The sequence below is a fragment of the Podarcis vaucheri genome, assembly GCF_965113315.1.
Source record: "Podarcis vaucheri genome assembly, chromosome: 3".
NCBI classification, from domain to species: Eukaryota; Metazoa; Chordata; class Lepidosauria; order Squamata; family Lacertidae; genus Podarcis; species Podarcis vaucheri.
In genome coordinates, this window is record NC_138761.1 from 17,757,768 (window position 1) to 17,772,912 (window position 15,145).

The 15,145-nt window shown below is 43.0% G+C and overlaps 1 protein-coding gene across 1 annotated transcript in view; it reads right to left on the bottom strand.

Moving 5' to 3' along the window:
* SOS1 (SOS Ras/Rac guanine nucleotide exchange factor 1) overlaps window positions 1-14,749 on the bottom strand; it is a 40,868-nt gene extending 26,119 nt beyond the window's left edge. Inside the window, exons 1-5 of the mRNA XM_082217305.1 lie at window positions 14,618-14,749; window positions 5,430-5,555; window positions 4,857-4,988; window positions 2,525-2,689; window positions 392-601 (exon numbers count right to left, since the gene is read on the bottom strand). Coding sequence (XP_082073431.1) covers window positions 392-601; window positions 2,525-2,689; window positions 4,857-4,988; window positions 5,430-5,555; window positions 14,618-14,704 — 720 coding nt within the window. The 5' untranslated portion in view covers window positions 14,705-14,749. The remainder of the gene's footprint in view (window positions 1-391; window positions 602-2,524; window positions 2,690-4,856; window positions 4,989-5,429; window positions 5,556-14,617) is intronic.
* Between the last annotated feature and the right edge of the window lie 396 nt (window positions 14,750-15,145).

The window sequence follows — 15,145 nt, forward strand, 5'->3', positions numbered from 1 at the left end:
TAAGATGCTTATCAGCTGATCCGATCAGCAGATAAGCCGCTAAAAGCGCTAATCCGCTAATCCGTCAATGGGCTCGCTTCGCAAGACGAAAAAACCGCTAGACGAAGAGAATCACAGAACGGATTCTTTTCGTCTTGCGAGGCACCACTGTATATGCTACCCTTCTGTCCAGGGCAGCAATGACCACATTCCTGCTTCCACACATCCAACCACCCACCCACACACACAGTAGAGGATACATGAATTTAAGCTTGTAAACAGGGCTACAGTATTTTTTGGTTTTCAAATGCTTATGCTCATTAAGTTTTTGTGCTAAAGCTGTACACGACTCAAACTGAATAGGCTTTTCCAAAACAATCATATCAAAATAAAATTAAATAGCAGTACTTACATGACCTGAAAACAGCTTAGGGTTGGTAATAAAAGGTTCTCTAAAAACTTTTATTACAAGATTTAGTTCTCTTATATATTGTCGAACCTCTGCCATGAATGACTTTACAAGATCATAGTAGGTTTGTTCTCCAGAAGTAGAGGGTTCTTCATCAGATAAAGTCAGCGTACTAATATCCTCTACATCCTGATGGAACATATCCATCAACACCTATTTAAATAAAGATGGGGGAAAGTAATAACTTTTGAGAAAAGATGTAATCGAAGTTAAAGCAAGCCCTGGGGAATAAAACAGTTACTAACCAAGCTGAAATCAAATATAGAAGAAGGCAAGCTGTGCTGTGTATGATCCCAGTCTCTAGGAGACTGGCAGTCATACATCTAAGTTTAGGTTGCTTCACCTAAAGTCGTTCAAAATACCTAGTGTCATGACCATAAAGGGAAGAGAAAAATCTAAATTCTATATTCTATATTCCCCAGACTTAGTCTTCTAAGATACACTTGCTACTGAGCTTAATTCAAGGTTTTTGCTATCGGTGTACAAAACCCAGAAAAACTTGGGCTCAGGATCATTGAGATCTTCAGAGGCAGAATTATTCATAATCCTGTATGAACAAGAAAACCACCTGCGGCACAACAAGCAGCTGAGCAGGCACCACCCCTGCTAAGTTCCAGATGCCAGGTTAACAAAGTTTTACTACAGAAGGGTTTTGCACTATGAATGCTGCTTTGTGTTTTTTTACTTTCTGATGTTTTAGCTTATTATTATATGTTTAGGCTTTTGTATATTGTATGCTTATTCTTTCTGTAAGCTGCTTTGAGGCATATAGTGAAAAGTATATATTTAAAATTAATAAATGGAAATCCAGATATAATTTAGCTGAGGGGTTCACTATGAATATTAAACTGTTAGAGTGTGAATAATTAGGATACAGAAGTTCAATATTGAAAGAAATTCACCAGACTCCATTAGAATTTTTTTTAAAAAAAGGGTAAAATCCAACATCACATGTGAACTTTTTATGTGCAACAGGACTTCCCCTTTCCCCCCAGCATTGCTCAACTCTGCTCTTGTGGGTTTGGGGCTGCAGAGAGTTGGGGTGGGAGGAGGCACAGAGGCAGTGAAAGCTCCACTACACAAGTGAAAGTGCCTTCCACTGGAGGGTTAAAATTTGATGTCAATAAATCTCACTTGTGACCTGAGAAACTGGAGAAATTTAATATAGAAAATGGAACAGATTCTCTTCTTGCCCAGATATGGGCTGGTTTAATATCTATTACTGTATCTATTATTGAGCTCCATTCATAACAATTAATCAGTATGCAAATACCATTAATCACTGAAACAATAAAGGGGCAAAGGAGGCAACTTCTGCCTAATTACCCGTGCTCTTGCAACCTCTTGAAGGATCCTTGGAGGATCCTGCAGAACAGCATGAGAGATGGCAGATCACAGAGTACAGGTAACTTGCATCTTACACAAAGGTTAGGTTCTAGGGTTCCACGCATAAACACATAAAGCCAGGAACTCTGGGAACCGCCCCACCCCACTAGGTGGAGGACTGCTTACACGGATTTGGGGAAGATGTGCAAAGGCTCTGGCAGTGTCCCAAAGCCCTCCTGATGCTTTCCCAAAGCAATTACAGCTTGGGGGCGGGGAGATAAATGGGAAATGGGTTTCCTCCTTTCTCTATATATTCTGCCTCACTTATGCAATTGCTTAAGTAAAATAAAAGTAAGATGCGAGTTACCTTTACAGTGGTACCTTGGAAGTCGAATGGAATCCGTTCTGGAAGTCCATTCGACTTCCAAAATGGTTTGGAAACCAAGGCGCGACTTCTGATTGGCAGCAGGAAGTTCCTGCAGCCAATCAGAAGCCATGGAAGTCGCTACGGATGTTTGGGTTCCAAAGAAAGTTTGCAAACCGGAACAATCACTTCCAGATTTGAGGCATTCGGGACCCAAAACGTTCGTCTTGCAAGTCGTTCCGAGATCCAAGCTATGGCTGTATATCATTTCCCCCCTTCCACTCATGCAAGATCAAAGCCCCTTCTGTTTATGGACCCATGTTGTTTGTGGAAGGACTCTTCTGGATCTAAAACCTTTAGTAATTACAAATATAAATTCTACCTACCTTATCAGCACACATTGCCACCTTGATGTCTTGTTTTGTAATTTCATCATGTCTAATATTCCGTACATAGTTCCCAACCAACTTTAAGATATCTGCAGAAATGTATTCTAATACTGCCACTATGTAAACAGATACTTGGTGGTCAACTTTATAGCCCAGAACTTCCTGAAAGAGAAATAACTTATTCTAGTATGCTGGGTTACACAAATGCACCTAATAAATTCATGCTTTTAAACATCTACACCAATTTGCTCCTGTGTCATATAAGCATGGTCATTTTTAGACAGCTAACAACAATGTAGTTCTAACAATAATGCTTTTGCTGAAATGTTGAGTTACTGGTGACAGGAGCATCATAATTGTTAACATCACACAAAGTACCGCATTTTTCGCCCTATAGGACGTACTTTTTCCCCTCCAAAAATGAAGGGGAAATGTGTGTGCGTCCTGTGGGGCGAATGCAGGCTTTCGCTGAAGCCTGGAGAGCGAGAGGGGTCGGTGCTCACCGACCCCTCTCGCTCTCCAGGCTTCAGGAAGCTCTGTGCAACCCTCGGGAGACCAGCGCCACTTCGCACCCGCCTCCCGAGGGCTGCGCAGAGCTGCCTGCAGTCCCGAGGCGAGCGCAGCTCTGCGCAGCCATCGAGAGCGGGGTGCGAAGTTGCACGCACCTCCCGATGGCTGCGCAGTGCTCCCTGCAGTCCCGAGGCGAGCGCAGCTCTGCGTAGCCATCGGGAGCGGGGTGCGAAGTTACGCCTGCCTCCCGATGGCTGCGCAGAGCTGCCTGCTGTCCCGGGGCGAGCGCAGCTCTGCGCAGCCATCGAGAGCGGGGTGCGAAGTTGCGCGCGCCTCCCGATGGCTGCGCAGTGCTCCCTGCAGTCCCGAGGCGAGCGCAGCTCTGCGTAGCCATCGGGAGCGGGGTGCGAAGTTGCGCCTGCCTCCCGATGGCTGCGCAGAACTGCCTGCTGTCCCGGGGCGAGCGCAGCTCTGCGCAGCCATCGAGAGCGGGGTGCGAAGTTGCGCGCGCCTCCCGATGGCTGCGCAGTGCTCCCTGCAGTCCCGAGGCAAGCGCAGCTCTGCGTAGCCATCGGGAGCGGGGTGCAAAGTCGCGCCCGCCTCCCGATGGCTGCACAGAGCTGCCTGCATTCCGAAGCCTGGGGAGACCGACGCGACTTACCGCTGGCCTCACTAGGCTTGCGGATAGCATGCTGTTTTCAGGGCTGGGATTGGGGGAAGCTCGGGCTTCCCCTGCGCCAGCCCCGCGCCTGGGGGGGTAAATAATTTTTTTTTCTTTATTCCCCCCCCAAAAAAAAACTAGGTGCGTCCTATGGGGCAGTGCGCCCTATGGGGCGAAAAATACGGTAACTTAAATATCTTTCTTATTAGTCAAATGGCACAGCAATTATTATAGACTTGTATCCAGCCCTGTGTTCTGCAGTTGTAAAACGTGAAAATATAATGCTGGGGATCATTAGGAAAGCTAATGAACATAAAACATATAATGCTGTTATACAAATCTATATTTGTATAACTTGGAATACTGTGTTGCCTCATGTCAAAAAGGTTGCCTCACGTAAAAAATGATATTGTAGAGCTGGAAAAGGTTCAGAAAAGGCAACAAAAATGATCAAGGAGGTGGAGCAAATTTGCTATGAGGAAAGATTACAAGATTTGGGGCTTTCAGTTAAAAGATGAGTAAGAGGGGACAGGATAGAGGCGTACAAAATTGTCCGTGGAGTGGAGATAAAGAAACAATTTTCTCTATCTTTTGCTTCTCAAAATGCTAGAAGTTGGGTATACCCAATCAAGCTGAATGCCGGAAGATTCACGGGAGACAAAAGAAAGTCTATATAAACTATGGAATTCACTCCAACAAGTAGTAGTGATCCCCACCAACCTGGATGGCTTTAAAATATGAGACCAGTATTAACGCTTATGCCTCTGAATACCAGTTGCTGGGATCTGCAAGTAGTGAGAATGCTGTTGGGCTCAGGTTCTGCTTGCAGGCTTCCTACAGACAGCTGGTTGGTCACTATAAGAACAAAGTGCTGGACTGGATGCCCATGGCCTAATCAAGCAGCTATTGCTTCCAAGTCAGGGGAAGTGTAAGATTGTGGCAGTCAAATTACACCAGCTAAGATTTACTGAATTTTAGTTAGATCTGTTACTAGCTAGGATCAGAGATTACTTTAATAAGATTTATAGATTTGAGTGAAATCTAGGTACAGTGGTTTTTAAAAATCTGTCTTTATAGGAAGTAATTCAGCTTTGAAGAACAAATGGGTAACTTCTGTTAATTTTGCAACATTTTATACACTAAATTTAGAATACTTACTTTTAACAATGGGTGAATTTTTTCTACTGGGAGAAATAATGGATTTCTTCGCTTCCTCTTTTCAATTGCAGACTGTGCATCAGCTATTGCCCACTTATCAATAGGATGGGGAAAGCTTTTTTGTACACGATCCTTTTAAAAAATAGGAATTGCAGCTAAATATATAATCAGCACATAACATTTTTTTTTTTACAATATCTTAAGTCACTGAAAGATATCTAGTTTGGTTATGGAAACATTATTAATTTGTGTAAGAACAAAGACATTAATACCAAATCTATATATTTGCTAATAATTTTCCAAACTTATCACCCCCCCAATAAAAGGTCAAAATCAGAATCCTCATTATTAATTAATTTATATGCTGCTTTCCCACAATATATTTGTACCCAAAACAGCTCACAAGGTATCAGAATAAGGTAATAATAAGAGATATAGAAGAACCAAATAATTTAATGCAATATTGTAAACAAAACAAAGTGTTAATAATCCAATGATGAATGACTGAATTAATAATATATCATCAGCAGCAAATAACAGTAGTGCATAAATAGCTACAAACTCTTCTTGTACCTCTACATCCAGGAAGCTTCTTGGCTGAGCTTGGCATAACATGTTCAGCAACTGCAGTATTAACTCCTCAACATACTGCAAGGCATCTTCAGTAGATGACAGCTTAGGGTGGACTTGCATCTGAACCTACATTCAACATAAAATAAACAAATGCGCATATCATACAAAAGTTCTCAAGAGCATCTTACAAGACTCTGAACACAAAGAAACAATTACATACTTTGCTTTTAAAATATGAAACTGGGTGAGGTCCAACTGTGCCAGTAGAAGCAACAAAAATTCTCCTGTCTCTCCTTTTATTGCATTACAATTTGAATTCTATGCAAATCATATAGCATCTGGCACAGTACAATTGCTACAAAACATTAAGTGGTCCACGTTGTCACTCAGCAATTTTCAAGTGGTTAATGAGAGTGGGTGTGGGGTGTGACACTGGGAAGCCACTGTGCTGCTGCATAGAGCCCGATGGCTCCTCTCCAGATAAACAAACCAGGAAGCCTTGGCTTCAAACTATGTTTGAATGAAGGATCATCATCTGGAGAAGCCATGATCAGCAAGGTTGGCTAGTCACTGTACTTGTTTGGAAAAAACAAACCACAAACTCTGATTCAAACATAACAGGAAGCACCAGCTTCTTGGTTTGTTTACTCTACTTGCACCAGGGAGGAGTACTGTACACCAGCATGCTGTTTGTTTACACAATAAACCAATATACGCCAGAAGTCTGACTTATCATTACATGCTAACAAGGCCATTGTCTAAAAGATACTTAGCTTCAATTATCAAGTTTCATTTTGAGTCTCATGGATGTCAAAACTGAAGGTCTGTGCAAACTGAAACAAGCCCAAGCTCTTTCTACATGTTAGCTGATCTTTTACTTTGTGTGCATTCACTTTATGCAGAAGAGACAAGCGAGAAGAGGAGTCACAGAATGGCCTGATTTAGACCTAATGACAAACCATCTTACTGAATGAGCAGGTGCAATCTGAGTTTGTGCATTCCTACCCCCCTCTAGACATGCAAAGGGGAAGAGATGAGATGCTTCTGTTTGCTGTTTGTAACCATCCAATCCTGTTTTCTCTTAACTGAGGGGAACGCCCTAAACAGATTTGGCCCTGTATACCTGAAGGAGCGTCTCCATCTCCATCATTCAGCCCAGACATGGAAGTCCAGCTCCGAAGGCCTTCTGATGGTTCCCTCACTGTGAGAAATTAAGTTACAGGGAAACAGGCAGAAGGCCTTCTCGGTAGTGGCATCCTATCCTGTGGAATGATATTCTTGTGAGGAAGCTGGTAAAATGTGGGTTGAACAAGGGAACTGTTAGGTGGATTTGTAGCTGGTTGACTGACTGAACCCAAAAGAGTACTTAATGGTTCCCTGTCATTCTGGGGGGAAAGTGTAAAGTGTTGGTGCCACAGGGTTTTGCCCAAGGCATGTTGTTGTTCAATGTCTTTATAAATGACTTAGATGAAGGAATTGAGGGGATGCTCATCAAATTTGCAGATGACACCTAAGCCCGGGCAATGTATTGATACATTGCCCAGGAATAGATTAGGAGCCAGAGCGCAATAGCACCTTCACGTGACAGTGTATCATGGGTGGAACTTGCCTGCACATGACTCCCTCGGTTAGCTGGGTGCTGGTGGTGGAGGGACTCCCTCTGCCGCCAGCGCCTGGTGGGAGGAACAAGCGGCATCCGCTGGGGCCGATGCGGCTCATTCCTCCCTCCATGTGCTGGGCTGAACATGGCCACTAGATGGCGCCCTTGAGTCACAAAAAAGACTGGTGATGGTTTAATTTTGAATGCTGGCTAATTCCGTAAGTTAAGCAAGTGTTGAGTGAAGCAACACTGCATATTGTGTTAGGATCCAACAGTGTCATGGCCTGTAAGAGAGGGGCTGCTGGCTATAAACAACACCTACAATAAGTGGTCCGCAAAACCAACTGACTGGACAGTTGGTATAAAAACACTGCTTTGACTTTTGCTCTTAGGAGTGAGGAAGTGAAAAATCACTAGGTACTACAAACAATGGGCTGGATCCAAACTAAATTAACTAAAACCAGCAGGGCACACCACGACTTAACTAAGTGCAACTAACTTAATTGGGATCCAAGTGAATGACTGGATACCAAGCCCACCCAAAATGTCTAGACCCCTAAACTCCATCAACACGTTGCTCTTTTCCCAATTACTAATGGCATAGTTTAAACCCATTATAAGGAAGACAATGCACAAGGTGAAGAGGTGTCTTTCTTTTCCACTGCAATCAAAACAGAGGTTGCCTCTCTGAATGGCTAGAAGCCTGAGGAAAAGAGCCTCTAATTCCAAACAGTAAAGGAGACCTTTTTCCTAAGGGTGAAACCCACATAAGAGGAGGGGGAATCCCTGTACTGATTGCCGTGTGGAAGATAAAAGCACATTGTGTGCTTTGTGTTTTCAATACAAACTCCCCCCCCCCAATGTCTAGAATTAAGGAAAAATAAGATACATTGTCACTGCTACATATTAAAAGATACTGTTTGTTCCTTATGGTTTTAGGCTTGAAGAAACTACAGTACAGTACTTGGTCTTTAATACAATCTCATTGCATTGAAGTAGACTGTTTTGCACTCGTAATTGGTTATCCTTTATTATCCAACATGTAAAGTTCCCCAAACAAGAGAACCAGGAGGACAAGGTCCATGATGCACTTTGTCACAGGTGCTATTATGACCTCTAGAAATGGTGAAATTAACTTTAGCTTAAGAAGCAAATATTTCCTAAACTGAAGCACAATATTTCCTTTCCAGGTAATAGAAATCCTGTTATCTAAAAGCAGTGCTACACATTACAACCACTGCAGAAAACACTGGTCTTACAAAAGTGCTGCCTACAGCAAATGTATAAAGTATGGAAGTAATAATACATGTGCATACATATCTGGTGACACCTGGCCCAATAAACCTTCCCAGGAGCACGTACGTTTATGTATTACATCCAATAATTTACTCATTGTTAAAGAAAACATCCATTTGTAATACTGCTGTAATTATCACATGGAGTTGAAATTGACTTGATGCTGTTTTACAAACATAAATAGTACAAAGAAAAAGGCATGCATGAATGCACCCCATGGCAAAGAAGTATTAATTTCAGCAGAAGAAAAGTTAATACAAAAATGGTATCCAACTGCTGGTAAGGAATTTGTATGTTTTGTGTGAATATATGTTTCAAGGACCTGTCTCTGAAAACTTTACTGCAAGCCAAAATCTCTTCTCACCCCCATTAAGATCTTATTTTAGTATATGTTTACAGATTTAGCCCTATACCTGGCAACGCAAGCAACATTTAGTGCCTGCCAAATAAGAAATCAAAGTAGTGCACTACTAAGAGATCTACACTAAGATTATTCCAATAGGAATCCACTTACAGTTAAAACAGGCTCACACCAGTTTTAGGTTTCACTTCTTGCTCCCTTCCTGAGTTTTTTCTTTATTTGGGCCCTTTGCCCAAATAACACGAAGACCTGATTTTTCTGCTTTTTAAAATATCTATAATTCAGTCCCACTGAATTAGGCTGTAATGCTAAACATATTTCTAGGCAGTAAGTTTGATCTCTGTGAGATTTTATGCTTGAGTAAATATGAGCAGGATCACACTGTTGTTGCTGTTTCTAGCCAGAATGGCACCATTCTGGTGATAAAAGGAGACAAGTGCGTGGATATGTTTGTGATGGCAATATGGTAGCCAGTTAAAAGCAATCATGCCAGAAGAGCAGGTAGTAGCCGAAATACATATATGAAATAGATACAGATGTGAATATAGATATCAGCATAGGCTGCTTTCTGAAAGTATTAGCCTCTCCAACAAGTTTATTTTAGGTTTCTAAATGTAGAGGGGGTCATTTTTAATTCACAATTTCTAGCCAGAACCAAGGCTACTCTATAAAAAAATTTCAACAGCAAAGTTAAATACAACACTACAAGTTAGTCATCAAGACCACTGTATTACAGATAAAATTAGAATTACACATTTGCTAGGCATACAGTCAAACTAATAAAATGCAACAGGTGACATTGATACATGAAGTCTAAGCTGTGCTCGTGCAAGTCTTATAGCACCCCTCAACTTGGTGTCTTCCAGATGTCCACTGGAGACGATGGGGGTTGCAGTCCAAAACATTCAGAGTGTGCCAAGTTGGAGAAGGGTATTTTATCATCTTAAGCCACCTGAAACATGGCACTGTTTTTTTTTTAAAATTTTGTAGATAGAACAATGCTGCTAGCACTCCATATTTCAGCTTTTATTAAAGGGTTTTGAGGGCATATATTTAACAGCTGTCATACTACCTCTAAAATAGTGAAATTAAACCTTACTTATATTGGGTGGTATCCTATTATGCCATACTCAGAGTAGACCCATCAAAGTCGATGAATTTCAGAACTTAAGTCCAATTATTTCAATGAAAATATTCTAAGTATAACTACCATTGGATATACTGTCCATTCTTTTTACAGGATAAAACACATTACTGTGTACACAAATAATAGGACTAACAAAAAATGTTGGTCTGAACTTTAAGTCACCTTTGTTCTAAATGCCACCACGTATAAGGATATTGTAAAACTATTTTCCCCAGACAACCAATAAGTAATCAGTCCCACTGCATAACAAAGCTAGATGTCCACTGAAATCTGAAGTATGTATGTCCCAAGTAAAATGAAGTTAGCGGACATTTTAGACTAGAATACAACTTAACAAGTAAAATGCACTGGGCACTTGAAAACTGTATTTTATACTCCCTGGGTTACTGACCCAGGGTTAAGCACTAAAAATGCATTGATATAACCCAAACCCTGTTTAAATCACACTGAAATCACTGGTTCTTAAGTGCTTAATCCAGGTCCGTACTTTAATGAACAAAGTGTGATAAATACAATGAAAAAATTAATCTTTCAGGCACACAAAACACAACACAGCATAAATCTGTAATCCTTTTGTCTCAAACAAAATGTAATGTTGTAATCAAATGTCTATTAAGGCCTTAAAACTTACGAGTATTTATTGTTATCAAAACTGTAACCACATTAATTTTTAACTGTGACTGCAGTAATAGAAAATTTAAAGCAAGTATGGTCAATATGTGTGAACATTTTAAAAATAAACTTCTTTTTACCTTAAAGTAGTTCTAGAAAGTTCTCACTAAAGCCACTCCAAATGTAACACCCCTGATCTCCTATCCATGGCTAGGGGGTTGGGAGTATGGAACAGGCTAGTGAAATCTCTTCAACACCTAATTACCCAGTTATCTCTAAACTGATGTTAACACTAACTTTAGTTTAAAGCTAACAGAGTTTAAATAAAACCAAGGTTAAAAGAGAGTTTGCAAGTAGTAGTTAAAGTTAATTATGGGTAGAATTAACCATTGTGCTGTTCTGAAAAGACGAGGAGGAGGAATTAACGTTTAGCAAGGGAAGTTAGAAGAGAACATGATTAGAAAATTTGAAAAGTTACATCTGGCTTTATACTTTAATATAGGTGGATTCAAAAAAATCAATGGGAGGTAGAAATCTTATTTGCCAAAACAGAATGTCTAGTTGTCTTTTAGGGGCCAGACGGCTTGAAAGTTGTATTTTTCAGTGCAACGTTTTGGTTCCTTAAATTCATTCTGATAGCGCAGATAAAATATAACAGATAGAATTCTACTGGATATGTTGCTAGTGTGTAAAAGCAGTCAAGATCCAAGGATCCCCAGGCAAGCACCTCCAGATAGTGGAAACATCAGGCACAATCCTGGTGGCGCCCGGGTATCTTCACTTGGTCACAACTGGCCGATAGCCAGGTGCAAAATGTGCCCAGTGAATTTTGAACGCTGCTACCACCTCTTAGGGGGGACGCGGGTGGCGCTGTGGGCTAAAGCCTCAGCGCCTAGGGCTTGCCGATCGAAAGGTCGGCGGTTCGAATCCCCGCGGCGGGGTGCGCTCCCGCTGCTCGGTCCCAGCGCCTGCCAACCTAGCAGTTCGAAAGCACCCCCGGGGGCAAGTAGATAAATAGGTACCGCTTACCAGCGGGAAGGTAAACGGCGTTCCGTGTGCGGCTCTGGCTCGCCAGAGCAGCGTTGTCACGCTGGCCACGTGACCCGGAAGTGTCTCCGGACAGCGCTGGCCCCCGGCCTATAGATGTGAGATGGGCGCACAAACCCCAGAGTCTGGCAAGACTGGCCCGTTTGGGCAGGGGTACCTTTACCTTTACCTTTACCACCTCTTACTTGGGAGTTTTCATTTACTGACCCATAATCTCACCTGCTTCTCCCTCAGGGTCCTTCCATCATCTATCTGTCACTTTCATGTGGGTGAAGTCCTTAGCCCTCAATGGTTTTTCAAAGGGGAGACACCAAAGGGGTACCATAATTCTCTGAGGTGACTCCTACTAGCATTGGCCCATCACTGGAAAGTCCTCTGCCTGCAGCATGCCTGGCTCTCTCTCCCTATCCTGAATCACATCTTCAGTATACACAGAGTCCAGCTTGCCTGCTTCAATGCAGCATCAGCTGCAGCTAATTAATACTGTCCCATGCACCAAATTACCAGCAAATAAGTAAAGGCATGTAAAGAATTGCACTGCAAGAATCTCTAGTCACTTCATCTAGGGCTGCCATATGTCCAGGAGGACATACTGGGATTTCAAAGGTGGAAGTGACGTCTGGGGGGAGTTTCCGGAAGGCACCGTTTTGTCCTAGATCTTTGGCATGTAAACTGAGAAATCATGTTTTTTTTGGCGTTTTGGTAAAAAAAGAAATCTCAACAACATTGGGGTTTGTCTAAGTAAGCTCAACAACTTACTTTTTTGAAATACACTCTGAACCAAGTTTCCTCAGTCTTCTTTTCCCCACCAAATTCCTAACATCCTCATTTTTTAAATCAGCCCTGAGTGCTCACTGGAAGGACAGATCCTGAAACTGAGGCTCCAATACTTTGGCCACCTCATGAGAAGAGAAGACTCCCTGGAAAAGACCCTGATGTTGGGAAAGATTGAGGGCACAAGGAGAAGGGGACGACAGAGGACGAGATGGTTGGACAGTGTTCTCGAAGCATGAGTCTGACCAAACTGCGGGAGGCAGTGGAGGACAGGAGTGCCTGGCGTGCTCTGGTCCATGGGGTCATGAAGAGTCGGACACGACTAAACAACAACAATATTTGTTTGACAACAGCTTCAGAATAACTTCAATATGCTCCTTCTTTAAAAATAAATGAGGCTAATGAATCTTTTTAAGAAAATCAGGAAAGCAAGTTTTCAAGTTACACAAACACGCTTATGCATTATTCCGGCTTCAAAATACTGGTGCATGATGTGTATAAAGCACAGCCCATGTATTTTAGGGCTGGTAGACCAATCATTAGAATATTGCCCTAGGATAAAGAAAGCAGGCTTCTCAAAGTTGTGAGTAATAATTGTTCAGTGCACCTAGATATTATGTATGGGTTAAAATGTTACCAACCTCACAAGATAAAATGAATCATGTTCAGGTAAAAAAGTAAACCTAGCTTGTGTTTTAAAAAGTGGTTATCTGCACGAGCACCCAGGGAACAAATTAAACAACAAATTGCAACACAGATCTAGCAAAAACAAATACCACCTTTATCCTATTAAATTCTATGCACTAGCCATCAGTCAATAATGTTTGAAAACTAATCAAGCTCAATGCAGATTCTGATGGAGCAGGACTTTCACCACTTAACTCTAATTGTCAAGAAACACATATTGGTAGCAACTATACTGGAATATAATAAAACAGCAAATGACATAATTTTCTTCAGTGAGGCAGGTATATCTGAAGGACTCATAACATTCCAGTCTAAATTAAAGAACAACTCAAAAACCTGTCATGCCACATTAATATATTTGTCTAATATTCAGTATCATCTGAACTATTTAAAATGCTGCCCATCTTCCATTTGGGAGCAAAGTGATAATCACACCTACAGCTCTCCTAAAGAATATCACTGCTATACTTTTTTTGTTGCTTAAAGTTTTGTGCACATGTATCTGGTACTTAAAGTTCAGATCATTTAGTAGCTATCCTATCGGACCATGTTGGGAAGTGGAAAACCAGCTATCTACCCCAAGTGTTCTACCGGCAGGCGTTTATTGATTATATATCTCACCTTCCAACACACAGTGGCATATATGGCTCTCCTCCCTCTCCAATTTATCTTCACAAGAACCCTGTGAGGTAGGTTAGGCTGAGAGTCAGCGACAGGCCCAACCAAGGTCACCCTGCGAGCTTCATACATTACCTTATATTTTATTCTGGGAACTGCCCTGAGATCTTATGATGAAGGGCGGTATATAAATCTAATGAAGAATAATGGGTATACAGACACCCATGAGCACAGCAGACAGGTTCGCAGGATGTCAACACAGGCGCATGAAAACATTGACTATCCCCAAACCGATTAAAATTAAAATTGCCCAGAACATCATTGGGCTCCGACTACCAACCCTGGATGAGATCTTCACGTCTCGCATCTTGAAGAAGTCACATAACATTCTGAGAGATCCCACCCACCCTGCTCACAACTTCTTTGAACTATTGCCTTCGGGCAGAAGATATAGGACAATGAAAACACGAACCACACGCCTTTTGAATAGTTTCTATCCAAGAGCTCTGATTGCACTAAATGATGATCTCAGGGCCAGTTGCAAGGTTTAGTAAGTAGGGAGAGGAAGGAATGAGATAGGTTTTAGGTTATGTTATGCCTTTAATAGGTCATGCTATATTCTGGACTATGTATGTTTTATAGATTATGTCCAAATAGGATGAGAGCTCGGAGATACGTGCAAATGTATATGTGTACCCGGTCTTTGGGTGGGTGTTTGATTTTCGTTGCTGTGCATACTGTGTATATACGGACAATGACAATAAATTTATCTAATCTAATCTAATCTAATCTAATTATGTCAAAGTCGGAGTACTGGGGCACTGCCAGTTATCACACATGTCTGTCGGCATTCCCTTGCGTTAGGTCCAAATTCGGGACCCACGCACACATACACACGTTATCTGTCCTCACCTGGGGCTGTCACCAATGACACGTGGATGTCAACATGCAGCAAACCTTGGGCATTTGCGAATTTACCTCCTATAAAACGCGCAGCCTTCCCACCCCTTCTGGATCTCCTCCCCCCCCCAGCGCCCCTTCCTCACCTTCTTCAGGGCTGGCACGAGCAGCCCCCGCCACTTGGGCGCGTTCTCCTCGCTGAAGAACTCGTACTGCAGCGGCGGCGCCTGCATCCTGCCCGCGCCGTCCCGCGCCCTGTGAGGGGAAGCGGCGGCAGTCACTGCTGGGGCCGAGCCGCTCGGCGTTGCTCCGGGGCCCGGAGCGGCGGCGGGCGACACCCGGAACCGGAGGAGGGCAGAGGCAGCAGCAGCAGCGGGAGCCGCCAGGGGTGGTGGCTGCTGTTGCAGCGGCGGCGGCGGCGGCGGAAGGACCCAGCGCCGGGGGGCGGCGGCGACATCCCTTGCCCGCTCGCTCGCCGCCCGGCCCGGCCTTCCCTCACTCAGCGCCGGGGCTGGCCTGGGACAAGGCACCGACGGGCATCCTTTCCCTCGCCCTGACAGGACGCGGCGAGCGGGGCAGAGGGCGGCCGAAAGGGCGACCGAGGGGAAGCCCTGCCCGGCAACGGCAGGAAAGTGACGGTTGCTGAGGGGAGGGAGGGGCAGGGTCCCGAGCGC